This window comes from Talpa occidentalis, unplaced genomic scaffold (assembly GCF_014898055.3).
Source record: "Talpa occidentalis isolate TD23 unplaced genomic scaffold, MPIMG_talOcc4v2.1 talOcc4.12, whole genome shotgun sequence".
Lineage (NCBI taxonomy): Eukaryota > Metazoa > Chordata > Mammalia > Eulipotyphla > Talpidae > Talpa > Talpa occidentalis.
The window spans coordinates 53,637,134-53,655,362 of NW_023601212.1; the positions used below are offsets into that span (position 1 = coordinate 53,637,134).

Below are 18,229 nucleotides of genomic sequence, written 5' to 3' on the forward strand. Positions count from 1 at the left end.
CACACACACATCAGACTGTTCCATTCAGGCCTGCAAGCACCTTGTCTAACTTCAACCACTTCTCCCATTACCCCTCCACCAGGCTGAATACCAGAAATACTCACAAGATTAATTAAAACCTTTAATTAAGGCTTTAGCCACAGGCAAGTGAACTTGCACCTGGAGACAAGAGTACCAGGCAGATGCTAGAGCTCAAGTTCACCTGGACTTCAAGCCCTTCATCTGAAACATGGTCACGTTGACTGAGCAGTTCTTATCCTTTGGATGGATGGATGGCTCCCTTACTGAGGACCAAAGCTCCAGAACCACAAATACAACCCCATAACAACTCTGCTAAGTGGATGTTATTGTCTACCACCACCATTCATTATTTACAGAGAAAGGACACTGAGGCGCACAGATGCTGGGGCCCTTGTCTGTAACCATTAAACTAATCAGCAGAGCAGAAATATGAATTCAGGTTGCTTGTCTACAAAGACCAAATTATCAACCACTATGCTGTACTGACTAAATGAAGAAAAAAAAGCTACTATTTATTCAACAAAGCTTTTAGGTATGTTTATAACTTATAAATCACAACGGTACCCACACAAGAAAAGCAATAATGTGGTAAATACCTGTGGGAAACATTACTCAGGGAACAGCAAGTACAGGGATGACCAGGGACCTGCATGCCCACTGCAATAATTCTGGGGTCACCAGAGTCTCAGGGCTCACAGGCTGGAAACCACTAGAACAGCTAGGTGATTATTTTAGCTTTCTGCGTTCCTAGAATTTAAATTCCTGGGTGACTTGTTACTGAGCTTCGATTTGGTTTCAAATCAGTCACAGCTGAGGGAGCTGAAGTCCTGGAAGTTCCTCCTCCAGGATGTTCTGCAGCAGCAGCAGATAAAACTATCCTACAAGATTAGAGGGATCGGATTCCTAACAGAGCGAACCCACTCCAAATCTGGACTTGGTTGTTGGGGTTCACGGCTGAATGTCAGAGTCACTGCAACAGACAGGGCCTGGAAGGAACCAGTCAGAACTAGCATGACTTGTCTCACACACCACATCCCCCACAGAAGGCAACACCCACACGTGAAAAGCCCACACAACACACAACCACACCGACACAAGTCAGCACCCACACACAGCACTTACAAACCAAACAACCAGCATACTGCACACTCACGCACCACTGCACCACTACATACCAAACACATACCACACACTCACATACCGCACCACCACACACACACACAACTAACACTCACACATAGCACTCACAGCAAACACATACCATGCACTCACACATCACAACACCCACACACAGTACTCCCACACCAAACACACACCAAACACATACCACTACACCACCACACTCACACACCAAACACCATAACACAACACTCACACACTGTCCTCTAGGGCATCTGTCTGCTCCTCCCAGTCTTGTGTTAAACCAAAGTGGAAAATGAACAGAGAGAAGGGTTAGGGAGGACAGGGAGAGGACAAGAGTGAGCAGGAGGAGGGAGCTATACTGAGGAGCAGAGTGGCACCCCCACCTGGAGAGGATGTGCAATTGCGTTGGAGGGAAAGAACAGGATAAGCACCTAACACTTCCCTCTCTCTGGTGCCAGAGCCCAGAGGTGAAGGATCTTCAGGGCGACCTGCTTCTCCAACAGAGAACAAACACAACACTTACTCAGAGAGGGAAGGAGATGTCCGTTTCCTATTTCCAAATGAGTAGGGAAAGGAAGAACCACAGAGGACTAGGAGTTCCCACCAGAAGAGCCCCACAAAGCATTATATTTATGATGGTTATTAACCAGAGTTCAATGAGGATCCAGATTCAGCATCATGATGTGTCATGGGCTTAGCAAGCAAGAAAGAGAAACATCCCATAAACAAGCATGTGGGTTGGCTTGATCTTTTGACTATTGTTCTATCAGAAAAATAAAAATCATAATAATCATATAGCAATGTTCTCAGCAAAGCATTTTTTAAATAATTTCTCTGCTGAACATCAAAAATAAAAACCCACACACTCCCCAACTCTTACCCATTCTTTGAATCAGTAGGAGATGCTCAGAGGGGAACCCAGAAGGCAGGGCCATGTCTCTGCTCCGGGTGGGGATCACAGATCGTTAGCATAGCATGGGCTGGATTATAATGTCCTTAGAATGGGTTTGGTCCAGTTCCAATAAGTTAAGCAAAATTATAGTTCAGGCCCAGTTTTGGAAGGAGGCAAGAAAAGAAGAGGAACACTATGAAAACATTAATTCTATGCACCTAATTCTGAGCTGACTTGGAGTCATTCAGGGCAGTGGCATAGGTCCTTCTAAGCAAAATTGCCCCTCCCCAATATTTTCTGCAAATATATTCACTCCCCTGCTTCAAACCACTCACAGGCCTCCCACTGAACACCCATGGGGATGCCAATGAGGCCCTGAAGGATGCGGCCCCTGCCTCCCTCCCTAAGCTGCCCTCTTACTGTCACCTTGGGGCCCAGTGGTCTTTGTTTCCTACACCTGCTGTAGCCTGCCACCTCCAGGCCTTCATAGCTGTCCATCCCTCTGCCTGAATGCTCCTCATCCAGTCTCCTTCCCTTTTCTCTAGACAAATGCTATTCAGTCTCAGGTCACAAAACAGATTTCTTAATCCTTCTCCTTCCATATTGGGTGAGGACCCAATTGAAAATTGTTCTAGCCCTCCAACAGATCTCCTCGGCAGCACATTGTACACCATTAAATTTAAATTTAATCGGTGACCTTTCTTCTCTGTTAGCAAATTTTCAGACTCTAGAAATTCTCTCTCTGTCCATAGCTCTATTCCCAGCTATGGACACCTGCAGTGCTTAATTAATACTGGTTGTCCCTATCCTTCCTTCCCTCCTATCTTCCCTGGCCCTGCCTCATGTCTGTCTTTCCCCAAACCATAATGCAAACTTCCAGATATGACGTTAGGCAGGCACAACCCTGATACCTCAGGAGCTACATCATTCTGGTTATGCCCCCTTACCCAGAGTTTTGATTAAGACTCAGCAGCAAAAAATAAAACCCAACCCAACTCTATGGGAGTTTCAGCACCCCCATACCAGGCATGTAGTCCGGAATGAAGGACCAGCCTGGCCCCACAGAGGTGAGAAGGAGGAGGTGCGATAGCTGGGACCTCACCGTGGTGTGAATGTTGGGACGTCACTATAAATGTGATCTGAAAGGCGAAGTAGCCACACTCGTCACTCTGCCTTCCAGTCACTGTCCCAGAGTTTGAGGCCAAGGAGAAAGGCCAGGGCCTTGAGCCCCTGTCCTGGCCATTCTGTCACCAAGGCCCAGGCTCCTGACAGAAGAGTGGCAACCGAGACAGAAGGAGTGAAAGACAAGGAAGAAGACACAATAGCTCAGCCTTCCTGTCAGCTCTCCTCAGTTCCATGCAGGAATATTCCTCCTGAGGACAAAGAGCATTCTCCTCAGCCTGCTTTGTAATATATAGATGTAGGAGAAAAGGAGCAGCCCCCAGACCTGTGTACGTTTGTGTGAAATGGGGAGGGTGACCAGAAGAGGGAAAAAAAAAAATGGAAATGGAATATTTTCATTGTTGCTAAGGTGAAAAATAAAGAACTTTGTTTCAATATTTTTACTCTTGGAATTTCTTTATTGTTAATAACTGTCCAGAAGGATTGGATTCAGCCTGGCAAAATCCTAGTTTTGATAAAATTAGTTACACCTCTAAGAGGAAAAAATGATATATTTTATGTGAAATTTATAGGAAACTTCTGCTTTCAACCTCAAAGAGAACTTAATGGAAAAACTGTAACATTTTCTGACTGAGGTCTACAGAACCATAGTATCTTGAATACTTTTCATTTTTACACATTGTTTTCTGATGGCACCCAGGGTGCTTTATGTATATTTTAACATTTACCTTCCTGGCATCACCACATCATTCCCAGGCAGGTATCACCACTCACCGACTTCCCATTGGCTTCATTGTCTTTCAAAACCTGTCACTGAGGTAACATTGGTTTATAACACCATCTATGATTCAGAGGTACAGGATCACACCTCTTCAGGTGCCTGTTACCACAGCACACCCACCAGCAAGGCCCCCGGCACCCACCACAGTTGACTGACTTTAGAACTGTTGCTAACAGATTTAAAATACCAATGCCGGGCCTCCCTGGTGGCACAAGGGTTTAAGAGGCAGCACTATGAAGCAATCCATAATCACTGCAGCACAAGTTCGATCCCCAGCCAGGGAGGTGACCTACATGGCACAGCAGACCTCTCCTGTCTCACCCGCTGCTCCCTTCAGTAGCATATTTCAGTCAGTCTGCCCGTTCTGTACCCCACTCTGTCTCTGGTGAATCCTCCCCCCGCATCTCTGGCCTGCACCCCAGCTCTTATATGCATAAATAAGTAAATCTTTAAAAATAAATAAATAAATAATAAAATAAAACACCAATCCCTCCTCCCCTTAGTTGAGACAACAACTTTGCCTTGTTAGTTTGGGTTTTCTCATCTGTAAAATGGAAATGACATCTGCCTTGGTTTTTTGTTTCTCTATTGTCTATGTTTCTATATTTTACATAATATATGCCAGTGCTGAGGGATGTAAAGGCTTCTACATTTCAGATCAGTCATGCAAGCTCCTGAAAAATGGGAGCCACCAGCATCAGCATCGACATTATTTTAATTGCTGTTTGAAGCCCTGGTGAGGTAGCTACTGTGGGTGCTACCTTCATTTCATAAATCAGGTTTCACACACAAAGGAAACTGACGCTGAAATGGTAACATATCATTTAGTGTTACAAAGAGAATGTGTATTAGAGGGACAGGACCAGGACGCAGGCTCCCCCAGAGCTTTAAGTCCATTAGATTATTTTGTTTTCATATAAATTGTATATACATATGGATATAGGTAGGTATTCCAGCCAACTAGTACAAAATTTTAGTTACTTCTTAACACCCCCGGCTTACTGGCCTGTAGATAATGAGGAAGCAGCAGCTTCTCACTGGCAGGGATGGGGGCGTATAACTGCTACCATATCCTGTATCCTGGATTAAAAGTAACTACAGGGTCCATGCCCCCCCCTGCCTACCACACTGCAGCTGTAGGACCCTGGACAAGTTACTTGGCCAGTTGGGCCTCAGTTTTCTGTGAAAAATAAAGAAACGATGTTTCAAAATAAAAAAGAGAAAGCTAGACAAATTGATCATTCTCTCAAATCTAAAATTCCATGATTGAGTTTGAAAAACCTTTGTATGTTCTCTTTTAGCCCAACACTTTCCTTTGTATGTTCTGTTTTAGCCCAACACACCACCACCCCCTTTCCTTTCAATATCTGCGCTGCTCCACATCATTCCTTCCCCATGGTAACCTCTCAGCACCCATCACATCTGCTATTTCTTGATGCCAGTGCGACATACATTCAACAGTACCATTGCATTTCACATTTCACACTGATGCATCCATACTTAACTGTCAGTATATTTATAATGCAGACACAAGAGCACAAATCTCTACCCAAGTGAGGAGACATATATCATCCACAGAATGGAAATGTAAACACTCCCTTAAATCCTCAAGTCTCTCGTGTAAATCTACAGAATGAACACTTATGCTATATCCATCTCTGTTTTGCAAATGTGCTTGGGAGTCTGCTCCCTGCCGCCCTCTCTCACACACACATGCCCAAGAGTGCATGTATTTCACTGCCTTAAAATGTTCCAGACCCAGGATGGAGGTCTGGTTTAGAAAGCTCCCTGCCATCCTTTTATCCCTATATCATTTTGAATGAACAGAAAGTCAGGAAAACAGTCCCAGACCAAAGCACCCTGGGATTTGGAAGCTTCCTCCATTCCCTCTGGCTCTCCCTCCTTGTGGGCACCAAGGCTAGTTCAGGCCACACTGTTGTCTCCAGGCAGAGTGTCTGCCATCAGCAAGGATGGCAAAAGCAGCCTGTCAGGAAAGAGAAGCCATCGCAACACCAATGTCTGACACCTGGAACACAGGAGGGGCTCAGTAAATGTCTGTTGAGTGAATCCATGATGAATCCATGATAGAAAACACAAAGCACATAGATGAGAAAAAAAATCTGTACTCTCCCAGGAGTAACCCAACTCAACTGCTTTCAACTACTAACTGGAACTCTCGGCGGGAGCCCCTGAAGGAAATGGGTTTATTATCAGCACGGAGCTAAAACGAGACCTGGAAGCTTCACATTTTGTCTTTTGTCTCTTGTCTACCTCTCCTGCTGAATCAAAACTCCACATTTTAACTCTCTCTTTCCCATCCCATCTTGGGGGATATGCAATTATAAGAGAAATAACCTCATTCTGGTAGAAGAAATGCTGCAAATAGCAGTTGTGTGCCTCCAGGGCGGGGCCAGACATGAACAAGGAGCTGGCGAGGAGGTGGCACCCCAGGGAAGCAGCCAGAGTCTTCTGGATAAAGAACCTGACAAGGCGCCTGATGAGGACTCATCAGCACTGGACACCAGTATGAAGGCCCGAGAACACTCATCTCTTCATACTAATATGGCTTCTCTGAGTAGCTCTAAGCCCCTCACCTTGTCCCACTCAGCCTCAGTTTCCCCATCTCCCAGATGACAAGCTCTCACACCTCCCCTTTACCCATCCTCACCTTGCTCCCCACCACCCTGCTTCGCCCACATAGAAGAAAGAGAATGAGTAAAAGACAGGTCTGTAACATCTTACCAGGCTCACTGGCATGGAGATGCTATATAAATCCCAAGTGTTATCATACTATTAGCACAGGTTTATATTGGGCTGGGGGCCCCAGAAATGCGTTTGCAACACCTCCCCCACATTCTCAGCACTGGAGAGACAGGGCTTCGAGAGGAAAATTGTGCTTTCCTCGATCTTTAGCTGCTCAGGAAACTCGTATATTAGGGAGGCCTCCTTACAGAAACCCTCTAAAAATACCTATCAATGTATATTTAGCTCTAGATAGCATCCTCCCGACAGGCTTCAGGCTAAAACACCCTGCGTGTGCTACCAGGAGAAGCGGGGGCTGCAGCAGTGGCTGTCCCAGCCCTCCTGCATATTTCCTTGGACTTTTCTCTGCCCAGTGCCCTTCCCCTTCCCCTTCCCCCTCCCTCTCTGCTGGGCTACGCATAGCCTTCCAGGTTGCAAGAGGATTCTACAACAGGCCTGTGCTCGGTCCCATGTCCTCTTCTCAGAGGTGGTTCCAGGGTTCAAAAGACCCGTGACACAAGCAGAGTGGTTAGACCTCATCTTCCCCCCACTGCACAAAGCCTTTGGTGGCTCCCCACTACCTCTGGCTAGCCTCCTCAGCGTGGCCCTTGCCAACCCTGCCAGGACCACCTGCCACTATTCGAGACAGCAAGTTTCCAGGAGTGTCCTGTTTCACACTCTCATTTTTTTGTACATAGCATTCTTTCCCCCATAAAAGTTCTCTCCTTCCTTATCTAGCTGCCCATAAAAATGGGCAATATAAAAGTTATTCCCCAGCTCTCCAGAGCTAGGCTGGATGCGCTTTTTGTGGTACGTGGTCTTAAGCTCCCTGGTGGAGGATACTTAGCCACACCCAGCAAGGTGCCTGGCTCATTGTGGGTGCTCAATAATGTTTCTTGAAGGAACTGGAGAGAGTTAATGGGCTGGGGACTAGTCCTGGGCCCTGGGGTAATATCCTTGGTAGAGGAAGAAGGAAAAGCCCCAGGTTTGCATATACCTGCCCACACCCCTGAGTTTGCACTCAGGCACTCAAGATTAACGGAAGAGTCACAACAGGCCATTTCCCACAGCAAAGCTGTCAAAGCACCTTCAAAGCTGCTTCGGGATTTTGACAGGAAAATAAATAATATCGCCAGCATTCAAGAGTAGCTCAGTGATATCACCACTGCTTAAACACACAACTGAAAAGAAAGATTTCCTAGATGAAAAGGGCAGCACACTTCTCGCCACTGCCTGAATCTGATGATATACAAAGGAAATATGAAAAGACCACATTGCTAAAGTGACACAGGTACAGCTGGTACCATCTTGTATCTGAGAAGCAGTGTGGCTGAGGAAGGCACCCAGATACAAAGGCAAACACACCTGGTTTTACAGGTTCAGAGTCTGGTTTTACAATATGCCAACCACTTAACTTTGGGAAATTTCCTTAAATGGAGGAAGCCTCAGCTTCCTCATCTGTAAAATGGGTATAAGTAATAATCAAGACTAACAATTCTTATTATGCAGTACCATTTTAGCATAGCAATAACACATACATACACACACATAACTGCATAAATATGTGGTAACAGATAAGTAGATAGGTAGGTAGGTAGATAGATAAAGAGATAAGTCTTTGGCATACAGCTCAACAAATGGCAGTTTTCGGACCTCCCTGGTGGTGCGAGGGGTTAAGACACAGCCTATGAAGCTATCCTCAGCCACTGCAGCAAGAGTTCGATCCTCGGCCAAGGAGCTACCCACATGGCACAGCAGACCTCTCCTGTCTCGCCCGCTGCTCCCCTCAGCAGTGTATTTCAGTCAATCCACCTGTTCCGTTCCCTACTCTGTCTCTGGTGAATCCTCTTACACACCCCCACACACACCTCTGGCCTGTATCCCAGTTCTTGTATGCATAAATAAATCTTTTAAAAATAAATAAATAAATGGCAGTTTTCATTATATAACAAATGCCAAGTGATGTAACACTTTTACTTCCCCCCCTCCCCATTGCTAGCTGGAGACAGGCTCTTCAATATTCAGTCCTTGAATCTCTCTCACCCACATCATCCCATAGCAATCCTGAGGAAGAAACACTGAGAACCTGGTAAATAGGCCCAAATGGATGGACACTCAATACATCTTAAGCCTAGAGATTGTGTTCCTACTTTTCATGTCCCTAACAGGGTGATAAGAACATGGTCAAGCTGGCCAAATCACAGCTACTTGAGTGGGATGTTGGCTGGCTCAGTCAAACTAAGGCCAGCCTTTCCTACGCCCAGCCCCAGCACCCTCTTTGATATCCTATGGGTGGCAAGAGAATCTGGGATAGAAAGTGATTTAATCCAGGGTCTCCCCTGGTGGCACAGCGGTTGAGCGCTGGGCTGTGAAGCTGCCCACAGCCTCTGAGCACCGGTTCAATCCTTGGCCACTGGCAAGAGTCCCACATGTTGCTACAGACCTCTCCTGCCACACCCACTGCTCCCCTCAGCAGTGTATTTTGTCAGTCTGCCTGTTCTGTTCCCTGCTCTGGCTCTGGTGAATTCTCTCACCCTCTCATGCTTCTGACTGTACCCAGTGCTTGTATAAATAAATAAATAAATCTTTAAGGAAAAAAAGAAAAAAAAAAAAAAAGAAAAGTGATTCAATCCAAACGGCATTTATTAAGTACCTACTGTAATCCAGGCACTGGGCTACCGAGATGAGTAGGGTTCAAAAACACAGTCTGCCCTCTTTCCCTATTCTTACCCATGGTTTGGAGTGCCTTGGAATTCTCAACTTCCTCTATCATTTACCCATCTGTTTTAGTTACTATGACTTATTAAGACTAATATATAATAATGACTTCAAATGATTTAGAATTCTCCAGGTGGTCTGACAAATGTTTAGAAATAGCATCTCCTGCTTTGTTACCAATACAAGAGAGATTCAGGTTACATGAGGTGAAAATTTGTTAAAGAAATGGCAAATTCCACTAATTGCCATTGAGAAGAAATAAAAATACATTAACATGTATCAGTATTCAACAATACAAGTGTAATTGAATAAATGGATCAATGAATGAATTAGTCAATTAATACTGAAATCAACTGGAACTTCTGATTTTTTTGGTATTAAAATAATACATGAGAGTAAAATAATGTGCCTTCTTAACCACAGAACAGGACTTTTATCCAAGTTCGCAGAGAGATGTCCCAGGATGTACACATGGGGCTCAGTCCTCTTCAAGTTGTACCTGAAGCCTCATCTTCGGGTCAGGAACATTTGCCTGATTATGTTCCTCCCAGAGTACACCCTACCCGGCTTCTCAGGGACTAAAGGAACACGCAAACACAGAGGTATGGGACCACAGAAGCCATGAGTTGTGAGTTGACAGCATGCAAAATGCTATGGGGCTACTACTTTCTTTTTCTATAAAATGAGGCTAGCAAGATCCCATTTATGGGACAATGAGGACTAGATGACTAAGGTACATAAATTGTCTTTCAGAACCATGAACTACGTCAACTTACAGACCTAGGAATGCAAAGCATTAGGTCAGTGGTACAGGCTGAATGGGGTGGCACAGGTCCCCAAATCCATTGCTTAGCAAAGGTCAGTGATAGAAGGTCTTTCACCCAGCCAGCTGTCTGACACCTCAGCACCCACCTCACTCCTCCCTCCATTCACACATCAGAGCTGAGAAGTTGTGCAGCCGCAGCCTGAGGTGCTGTACTGCTCAACACCTGTCACTCTTGTGCACAGGGGTTAATGTGAGGTGACACCTGGACATGAGGTGAGGAGCTAGAGCCTCCAGCAGGGGCTCTGTGGGGGCGGTGTCAGGAAGCCTAGAGAGGGCTGTTCCAACTCCTGGATCTCTGGGAAGAGGGGTTCTCTGGCTGAGTTGTAACCTCACTGAGGATTTAGGGACTCCTCTCCCAAGCCTGCCCGTCTGCATTGGCGTTACATGCTATTTCACTGCTTTTAAGACCCCAACATTTGTAAGATGACCCATGATGTTACCTCCCGCAAAGAAAGAAAACAGCTGTCAATTAAACTATACCATGCCATTACTGGAAGACACAGGCTGATTTTAGAGATGGCTAGGCCATAGAAATGTGCACCTAAGAAGCAACACAATGTGGTAGAGAAAAGCACCCCATGAATGTAAGGCTAAATCTGACTATCCATTTCTGTGAGACAGAACCAAAGTCCTCAACAGGGAGCTCAAGAGCCCAGCCCTTTCCCTGGACGTTTCAAGTGTATTAGGAGAGAGAGAGCGAGATGAGTAAGTGCTGACAAGAGCAGGAGCAACATCCTATGGGTACAGATGGACAGCGGGGGGTTCGGAGACAATGCCAGAGCCAGCAAAGTAGGAAGAGCCACTGAGAATGGGAGAAGCCAGGGCTGGGCGGTGAAGGAACAGAGAGGGCAGCTGCCCTGCCCCAAGTGCTCCCTGTCCATGCAGACTCTCATGCAGAGGGCCTCTGTGGCTAACAGCAGGACCCAGCCAGGCCCTACCAACCTGCTCCTTCTCCCAGGGTGGTTACAGCTCCTGTCTGTCCCCCATCCAGTGGAAATTCCTCCACCTTCCCTCACACACACCAGAATGGCGGATTCCCCTTACACACACTTCAACCTGTCAAAATGCCTCTTAAAAGGTGACATCAAAAATAGGTACAATGGAACATCTTTAATAATGACATATAACATATAATGTCAAAATCAGAGAGCAATCAAGTGTTAAAAACTACAAAAACAGAGACATAAGCTGTGTATATCTATTTAACAAACTGCTATCACTCATTACAGATTTCTACCAAAATATGGAGTAATATATAATAAGCTCATGTAATATTAAAAAAGGCAGCAACATTATAAGCATCAAAGAGTGTGCTGAGCATTAAGGGGTTGGAAGGAAATATCACAAAATAATGAGGAAATTCAAAATAATCAGAGAACTATTTTTTCTTCCATTGACTTTTATTTTCCTTATGTTCTTTAATAAAAATGAAATATTAATAACTAAATTATTCAATAACTAAGTGTTAAATAGAAATTTAAAGTTTAAGATAAAAATAAAGGCACTAAATGAGACATTTCAAATGACTTCTGATGCAGGATCAAGGATTCATACAATCTTAACATAGAATACATATATGTCATAGTACTGTTCTTCTAGACAGAGCATAACATTTCTAAATGACTGATTCTCATTTAGGCTTTTCATAAGAGAGGATATATTATTTATTTCAGGGACATTTAAAATGTCACCCAGCTATTATCAAAAAGCCAAAAAATAACCACTGGCAAGGAGAAGGGATGGGAATCCCTAATACATTGTTGGTGGGAATGTAAATTGGAAAACAGTATGGAGGTTCCTCAAAGAATTAAAAATAGAACTCCCATATGATCTAACAATGCTGCTTCTGGGTATCTATCCAAAGGAAATAAAATCACTGTCTCAGAGACATCTGCCCCTCATGTTCACTGCAGCATTACTCACAGTAATCAAGACACAGAAACAGCCTAAGTGTCCATAGACAGATGAATGGATAAAGAAAATACGGCATATATGTATACACACAATAGGATATTACTCAGCCTTCAAAAGGAGGAAGCCCTGCTATTACAACAACATGAATGAACATACAGGACATTATACTAAGCGAGAAAAAGACACAGAAAGACAAACACTGTGTGATCTCACTCATATGTGGACTCTATTTTTAAAGAAGGTTAAATTCATAGTAACAGAGAAAAGAATGGTAGTGAGTTTGGGGGGGATGGAGGAGGGGGAGAAAACAAGGGAGATATTATTAATCAAAAGGCAAACTTTCAGCTATAGATGCCCAAGTTCTGCAGATCGACTGTAAGCTCACAGTCTGTAGTTAATGATAACGTATTATATACTTGAAATTTGCTAACAGAGCTCAAGTGTTCTTATCATGCAAAAAGAAAAATGATGATGATATGAGATGAATATATTAATTAGTTTGATTGTGGGAATCATTTCACAATGTATATCAAACCATCACATTGTACACACTAACTATACAGGTTTTTCCAATATTGTAGGTAGAGCTTTCGTATTTGGCATGATTTGTTATTTTTTGGGTCTGGAAACACATACTATTAATTAATAAGGAAAAAATGTTTAGCATTCCCAGATACCCAAAATAATCTACTAATTCCTATCAAAGAGGAATGTTCTACTTTCAGGTAGTGCAGTAAATCTGGATGCAACCTATGTCGATCACAGCTCAGTAAAGGAGGGGTGGGGGGAAATAAAAAGCATCATCCAGGTGTGCTGTATTTTCTATGACAAAGTACTTCTGAAACACTGTGTTAATTATAGTTTTACACACTAAATCATATTTAAAATGCAGCAGTAGAATGTTTTTATAGAAAAATAATCTTCAGAAAATCCTTTTTGTAAAGCAACAGATACTTTTAAAATTAATGATTATCTCTTTATCTGTTCCCTAGAGCTAGGGGTTGGCTGCTGGAGCTTCTACTCCTACACTCCAGACCATTACACCTTCAACTTTTCCTTTCACGTAATCCCAGTTGATGTGAAGGTTAAATATCAGAGGACTATGGGGGCCTCCCCGGTGGTGCAGTGGTTGCACACTGGGCTGCGAAGCTGCCCGCAGCCTCTGCAGCGCCGGTTCGATCCCCGGCTGCCGGGCAAGGGTCCCACATGGCACGCAGCCCTCCTCTGCCTCCCGCTGCTCCCCTCAGCAGTGTACCTCCATCATTCTGCCTGTTCTGTTCCCCGCTCTGGTTCTGGTGAATTCTCTCACCCTCCCACGCTTCTGACGGTACCCAGTGCTTGTATAAATAAATAAATAAAAATTTAAAGAAAAAGAAAATTCCACAGCCTGGAGTGAGCTTTAAAAAAAAAAAAAATCAGAGGACTATGCCATTCCACAGACAATGAATAAACAAATGCTCCCAAACTTTTCTCTGATCACACCTCTGGTCATTCCCAGGATAAATGTCTTTTCTTAGCCCCTCTCCCTTTGATTAGTCCTCACAACACTACAAATTCTCCCTATTCCCCTTTCCACACTCTTCTTCTCATCACAGGTTTGAACTACTAGTTGACAGGTAGCCAGTAGAGAAATCCCAGGCCACACCCCCCAACACCACACCTGCACACACCTGGACCCACCTGAGACAAAGACCAACCAGAAGCCCAGAAAGAGCAATGAGGCATGCCCATCGCAGCAGCCCAAGGCCTATCACATCGGCTGCCGGTGGCACTGGTTCAACCTCAATACAGGCACGCTATGTCTGTTTCCAAAACAATGATTTATCATCCATTTAAATACATCCTATATGCTTCCTGTGATGCCTGGCCAGCCACACTGTAGTACTGCTGTATTCACCGCAAAAGGAATGATTTTTCAAACATCTTAAAGTGATTCAATTTCATACCTCCTCCATTTTAATACATCTGCAAATTGTACAAAATTCTGTTTTCAGAACATTCAGAACGTGAGTCTCAGTTATCAGCAGAATGTTCTGTTTTCAAAACAGAAATTCTGTTTTCAGAACATGACTTTTAGTTATCAGTTTAGAAAATATGGCCAGGGTCTTCCCCAAGCTCCGAAGGAAAAGAGTAGCCATGGCATCTTTTGACCCATCTTTTGGGGGCGCCCCTCAGGTAAGCACCAGCTGCTTGGCTCAATGAAAAGACGCAGCACTAGCGAAGCTGAGAATGGGAACCCAGAAGACACAGCGTCTCTCCATGAGAACTCCCTGCACCTGCCGAACCCTTGCATCTCCTCAGAGCACTACATCCCCTGAGGGGCACAGGCCCCATGTAGAATCTTACCCTTGAATTTTTTCCTCTGTCCCTACTCCACAGACTGCTTCCCCCCCCCCACCTGCCCCAGGCTCAGTCACCTCATGACACCACAGGCACTGCCATATATACAAAGAAGGAGCCAGGAAGACTCACCCACTGAGGACCACAATGAAATCCATGACGTTCCAGCCATTGCGTAGATATGAGCCCTTGTGGAAGATAAAGCCCAGGGCCACAATCTTGATGCCGGCTTCAAAGCAAAAGATCCCAATGAAATATGGTTCTGTCTTCTCCTGTGGGATAAACAACAGTGGAGCCCATCAGGGGTGGATTGTGCTTCATGAGACGTAGGCAATGCACACTCGGGACACCACCTCCACTCTGGGCTTTCCCCTCTCATACAGGATGCCGGATGTCTGTGCTTGGACAATCCCTATTGCAGGTGAGATGTGAGGGTGCTAAAGGGTTTGTAGGGTATACAAGAGCAAGGGAAGCCCCAGAGGAGTCAGCTGGAGAAATAGATGGATGTGGGTTCACCTAGGACCGGACTTCCATGCTAGCCCCTGATGGTGTGACCAGGCTGTGAAGGAGTTGACGTTCTTGCTGGCCTACACGCACACTGGGTGCTTCAAGGTTCTCATCCACCAGGAATCAAGCGGGGCTGTTCTCTTCATGAGGAACACATTGGGTATGGCAATTACTTAGGGAGAATGTGAATAAAACTCTTTGCAAGCTCATTGCTGGAGATGCCCCAGGTTTTGAGCATCCTTCCTCCTCTCTCCTTTGTCCTCCCTTTTTCTCTTACCTCAAAAGTCCCTTGAGAAAGGGAGTAAAGCAAACAGACCCCATGCAGGTCCTGGCTGTGGGGCACTGTATACAAGTGTTTGCTCTCAGAACTTCCTGGGGGCAGGATTTCTTTTCAAAAGGTCAGTCCTCTCATCCCTGTGAATCCCAATATGGTTTGTCACCAACTTGTCCCTTGGCAAAGATCATGCTCCTCACAGAACTATAGGGTGGGGAGGTGGCTGGGGGCAAGATGCTGAAGCTAAGGAAAAGAGAACTGAGGGAGGGTAAGGAGGGAGGGAGGAGAATGGGCACATACCAGTCTGCGGGACATTGGGGTCTTGTCGTCCTCAGGAAGGTGCTGCTCCAGGGCCAGGACGATGCAGTTGGCAATGATGGTAGCCAGGATCATGTACTCAAAAGGCGTGGGAAAGGAGTTAAGGAACAGCTTTGCCAAAGCAGGAGGGACGCAGTCTCCAAGACGGCCATGCACGTAAATACACAGACTTTATCAGCCCACGTATGTCTGTGCGGGACAGTGGATGGCCCTTAGTATGTGCAACTACAACCATCTCTGACTCGGTTCTGAGCACAAAGCATCATCTCCAACAAAAGGAAGAATGTAGCCAATAAATAATATTCTTCCTTTTCCTGGAGATGATTTTGTGTTCAAGCCCAATCAGAAGCAGTTATTGTGTCACCTGCTAAGGGCCAGCCATGCTCCTTCACAGACACACGTGGTTGGTACTCAATTCCACAATATAGCAGGAAATTAACTGGGACTAAAAATGGAAGTCGAATGAAGGGGGAAAGAATTGCAGTTGATACCACTGTGGGCCCCCTGCTCTTCCCACACCACGGGACTATAGACAGTGCTCTCACCAGGAGCCAGCTGTGGTTGTCTGCTAGTGCCTCTGGGAATCACATCTGGAGTTCCTGCCCTAGAACCTCTGCACCAGGTACAAGCAGAGCCCAGGGAAAAGGAACAATTCTCTCCACATGAGCTCCCTTTTATTTTAACATCCAACTCAGAAAAATATTTCACAGGGTCAGCAGATGCGTGCTCTGAGCCACCTTATTTTCTCTTAAGCTTCTGCACCTACAGGAAGCAGATTCATTGTGTGTCCACATCCAGGACACAAAGGCCAGAACCTTTAGCAACAAAACTACAAGAACAATGGATAATGAGTCCAAGCTGTTTTTGTTGCAGGTGAGGGGGCTCTTTGTGCCTTTCTGGAAAGCAGGACTATCACTCAAGTGCCAGCAGAAAGGCTGTGTTTATAGAGTCCTGAGGGTGGCAAGAGGGGGATCCCCAGTTAATGGAGTGGACTCATTCTGCAGGTCAGACTTCATACTGCAGCTGTTGTTGTGATGATACACGTGAGCTGCTGCCACTGGTCTTGCCAAGCAACCTAGGCCCTGGCACATTCTAGAACCCAGAAAAGAGAGAAGAGAGATCTGGCAGAGGAGAGGGATTGATCTCCCCATGTACCCACAGAGCCAGGCTGGGTGTGTAGGATGTAAGGTCAAGAGCCTTCTCCCAGGAGTAGAGATGCCTCCCCATTTCTGCCATGATATTTGTGTCCATGACATAAATGGTGAATGGGCACCTGGGCCATCTCAAAGGAAAGGTAGGGCATATGTCTCCCATACACAGAGGTGCATGTGCCAGAAGTATGACATCCCCCGGCCCCAGTTCCCCAGTCCTGGCACCAGAATAGAGGGGGGCGGGGGTGAAATGGCACTGCATCTGAGCTGGAGGCCCCTCCACTCAGCCCCTCACATTCAGCCATGTCTTCTCATCACCATGCAGCCCTGAGTCACATTCCCAGCAGCTGGCCCCCCTTCCGTCCCATACATTCCCAACACACATAGGCCCCTACCCGATGGTGATATGTGGGACTCTGATGCCATGCAGCTTGGGCACTGGATCTGAAAGATGGAGGGGCCCAGGGGACCAGTCCCCTGTCTCCGTACCCCACTATGCCCACAAAAATCCTCTAGTCACACAGGAGCCTCACCCAGCCATTCCTCCCTCCCCAATCTTTCTAGCCTCAAAATTAGGCCCCTGAGAGCTGAATGTGCCACAGACATGCTCCAGAGGCCCAACTAGCTCTGTGCCCACTTTCTCAGGACATCTCCCCACACATGCTCTACCCAAGACCACCAATACCCAGAGGGGAGATGTCTCCCTCCCATCACAGGCTCTAGCCCAGAGTTCTGAATAAAGTGTAGAGGGACAGGGAACACAGCTAGACCCTGTACCCCATAAACTCTGCACAGGCTAGCATGTCAGGCCTGGTCCAGACCCAGAATTCTCCAGACCTGAATGGTAAAATGAAAATGGGAATGTGACAAAGGGGTAGCCCAGAAATCATGCCCTTTCCTGAGAACATCCCTCAAATCCCTAACAAAGGACAGCAGAAATTGAGAACATTTAGGACATCGCCCCTAAAATGCAGGCTCTGGAGTATTCACAACCAAATATGTTCACATACCTTCCCAAAGGGAATGCAACAGTACATGGCATGCCCACAAGTGCTCCACCATATAACTCTTCGGTCAGAGCACCTATCCTGGGAATGGAGCCCACAAGAACACTCTCGGGGAGCTCTGAAACACAGGGCAGAGCCCACTGCCAATATCCTGAAGTGGGAGAGGAGGCGGTGGTGGTGTGAACCTTGTGTCTCTTCCACTTCATGCCCTGCCAATCCTTGTTGCTAAGAAAAATGCTCACAAAGTGCGGGGTTCAGCTGGCCAGCCCTGCAGCTAGAAATGTTCCATGCAAGCTCAGAAAGTCACTGGGCAGATCCAAGCTGTAGACATCACAAGGGTTCTTTTCCAGCTTGGCGGGGGGGGGGGGGAGCAGGGGGGAGAGCTTCACTCTTTATCCCCTGAAAACCTGAAAGTAATAACTACAGACATAAAAGCAAATTAACCCTTAGGGACTGACCTGCAGGAAGGACTG

At 45.8% G+C, this 18,229-nt stretch overlaps 1 protein-coding gene across 5 annotated transcripts in view; it reads right to left on the bottom strand.

Annotated features, from left to right (window-relative positions):
- CACNA1E (calcium voltage-gated channel subunit alpha1 E) overlaps positions 1–18,229 on the bottom strand; it is a 464,826-nt gene that overhangs the window by 256,024 nt on the left and 190,573 nt on the right. For all 5 annotated transcript variants that reach the window (XM_054693427.1, XM_054693426.1, XM_037506339.2 and 2 more), the window contains exons 3-4: positions 15,581–15,686; positions 14,632–14,771 (exon numbers count right to left, since the gene is read on the bottom strand). In XM_054693427.1, the coding sequence (XP_054549402.1) occupies positions 14,632–14,771; positions 15,581–15,686 (246 nt within the window). The remainder of the gene's footprint in view (positions 1–14,631; positions 14,772–15,580; positions 15,687–18,229) is intronic.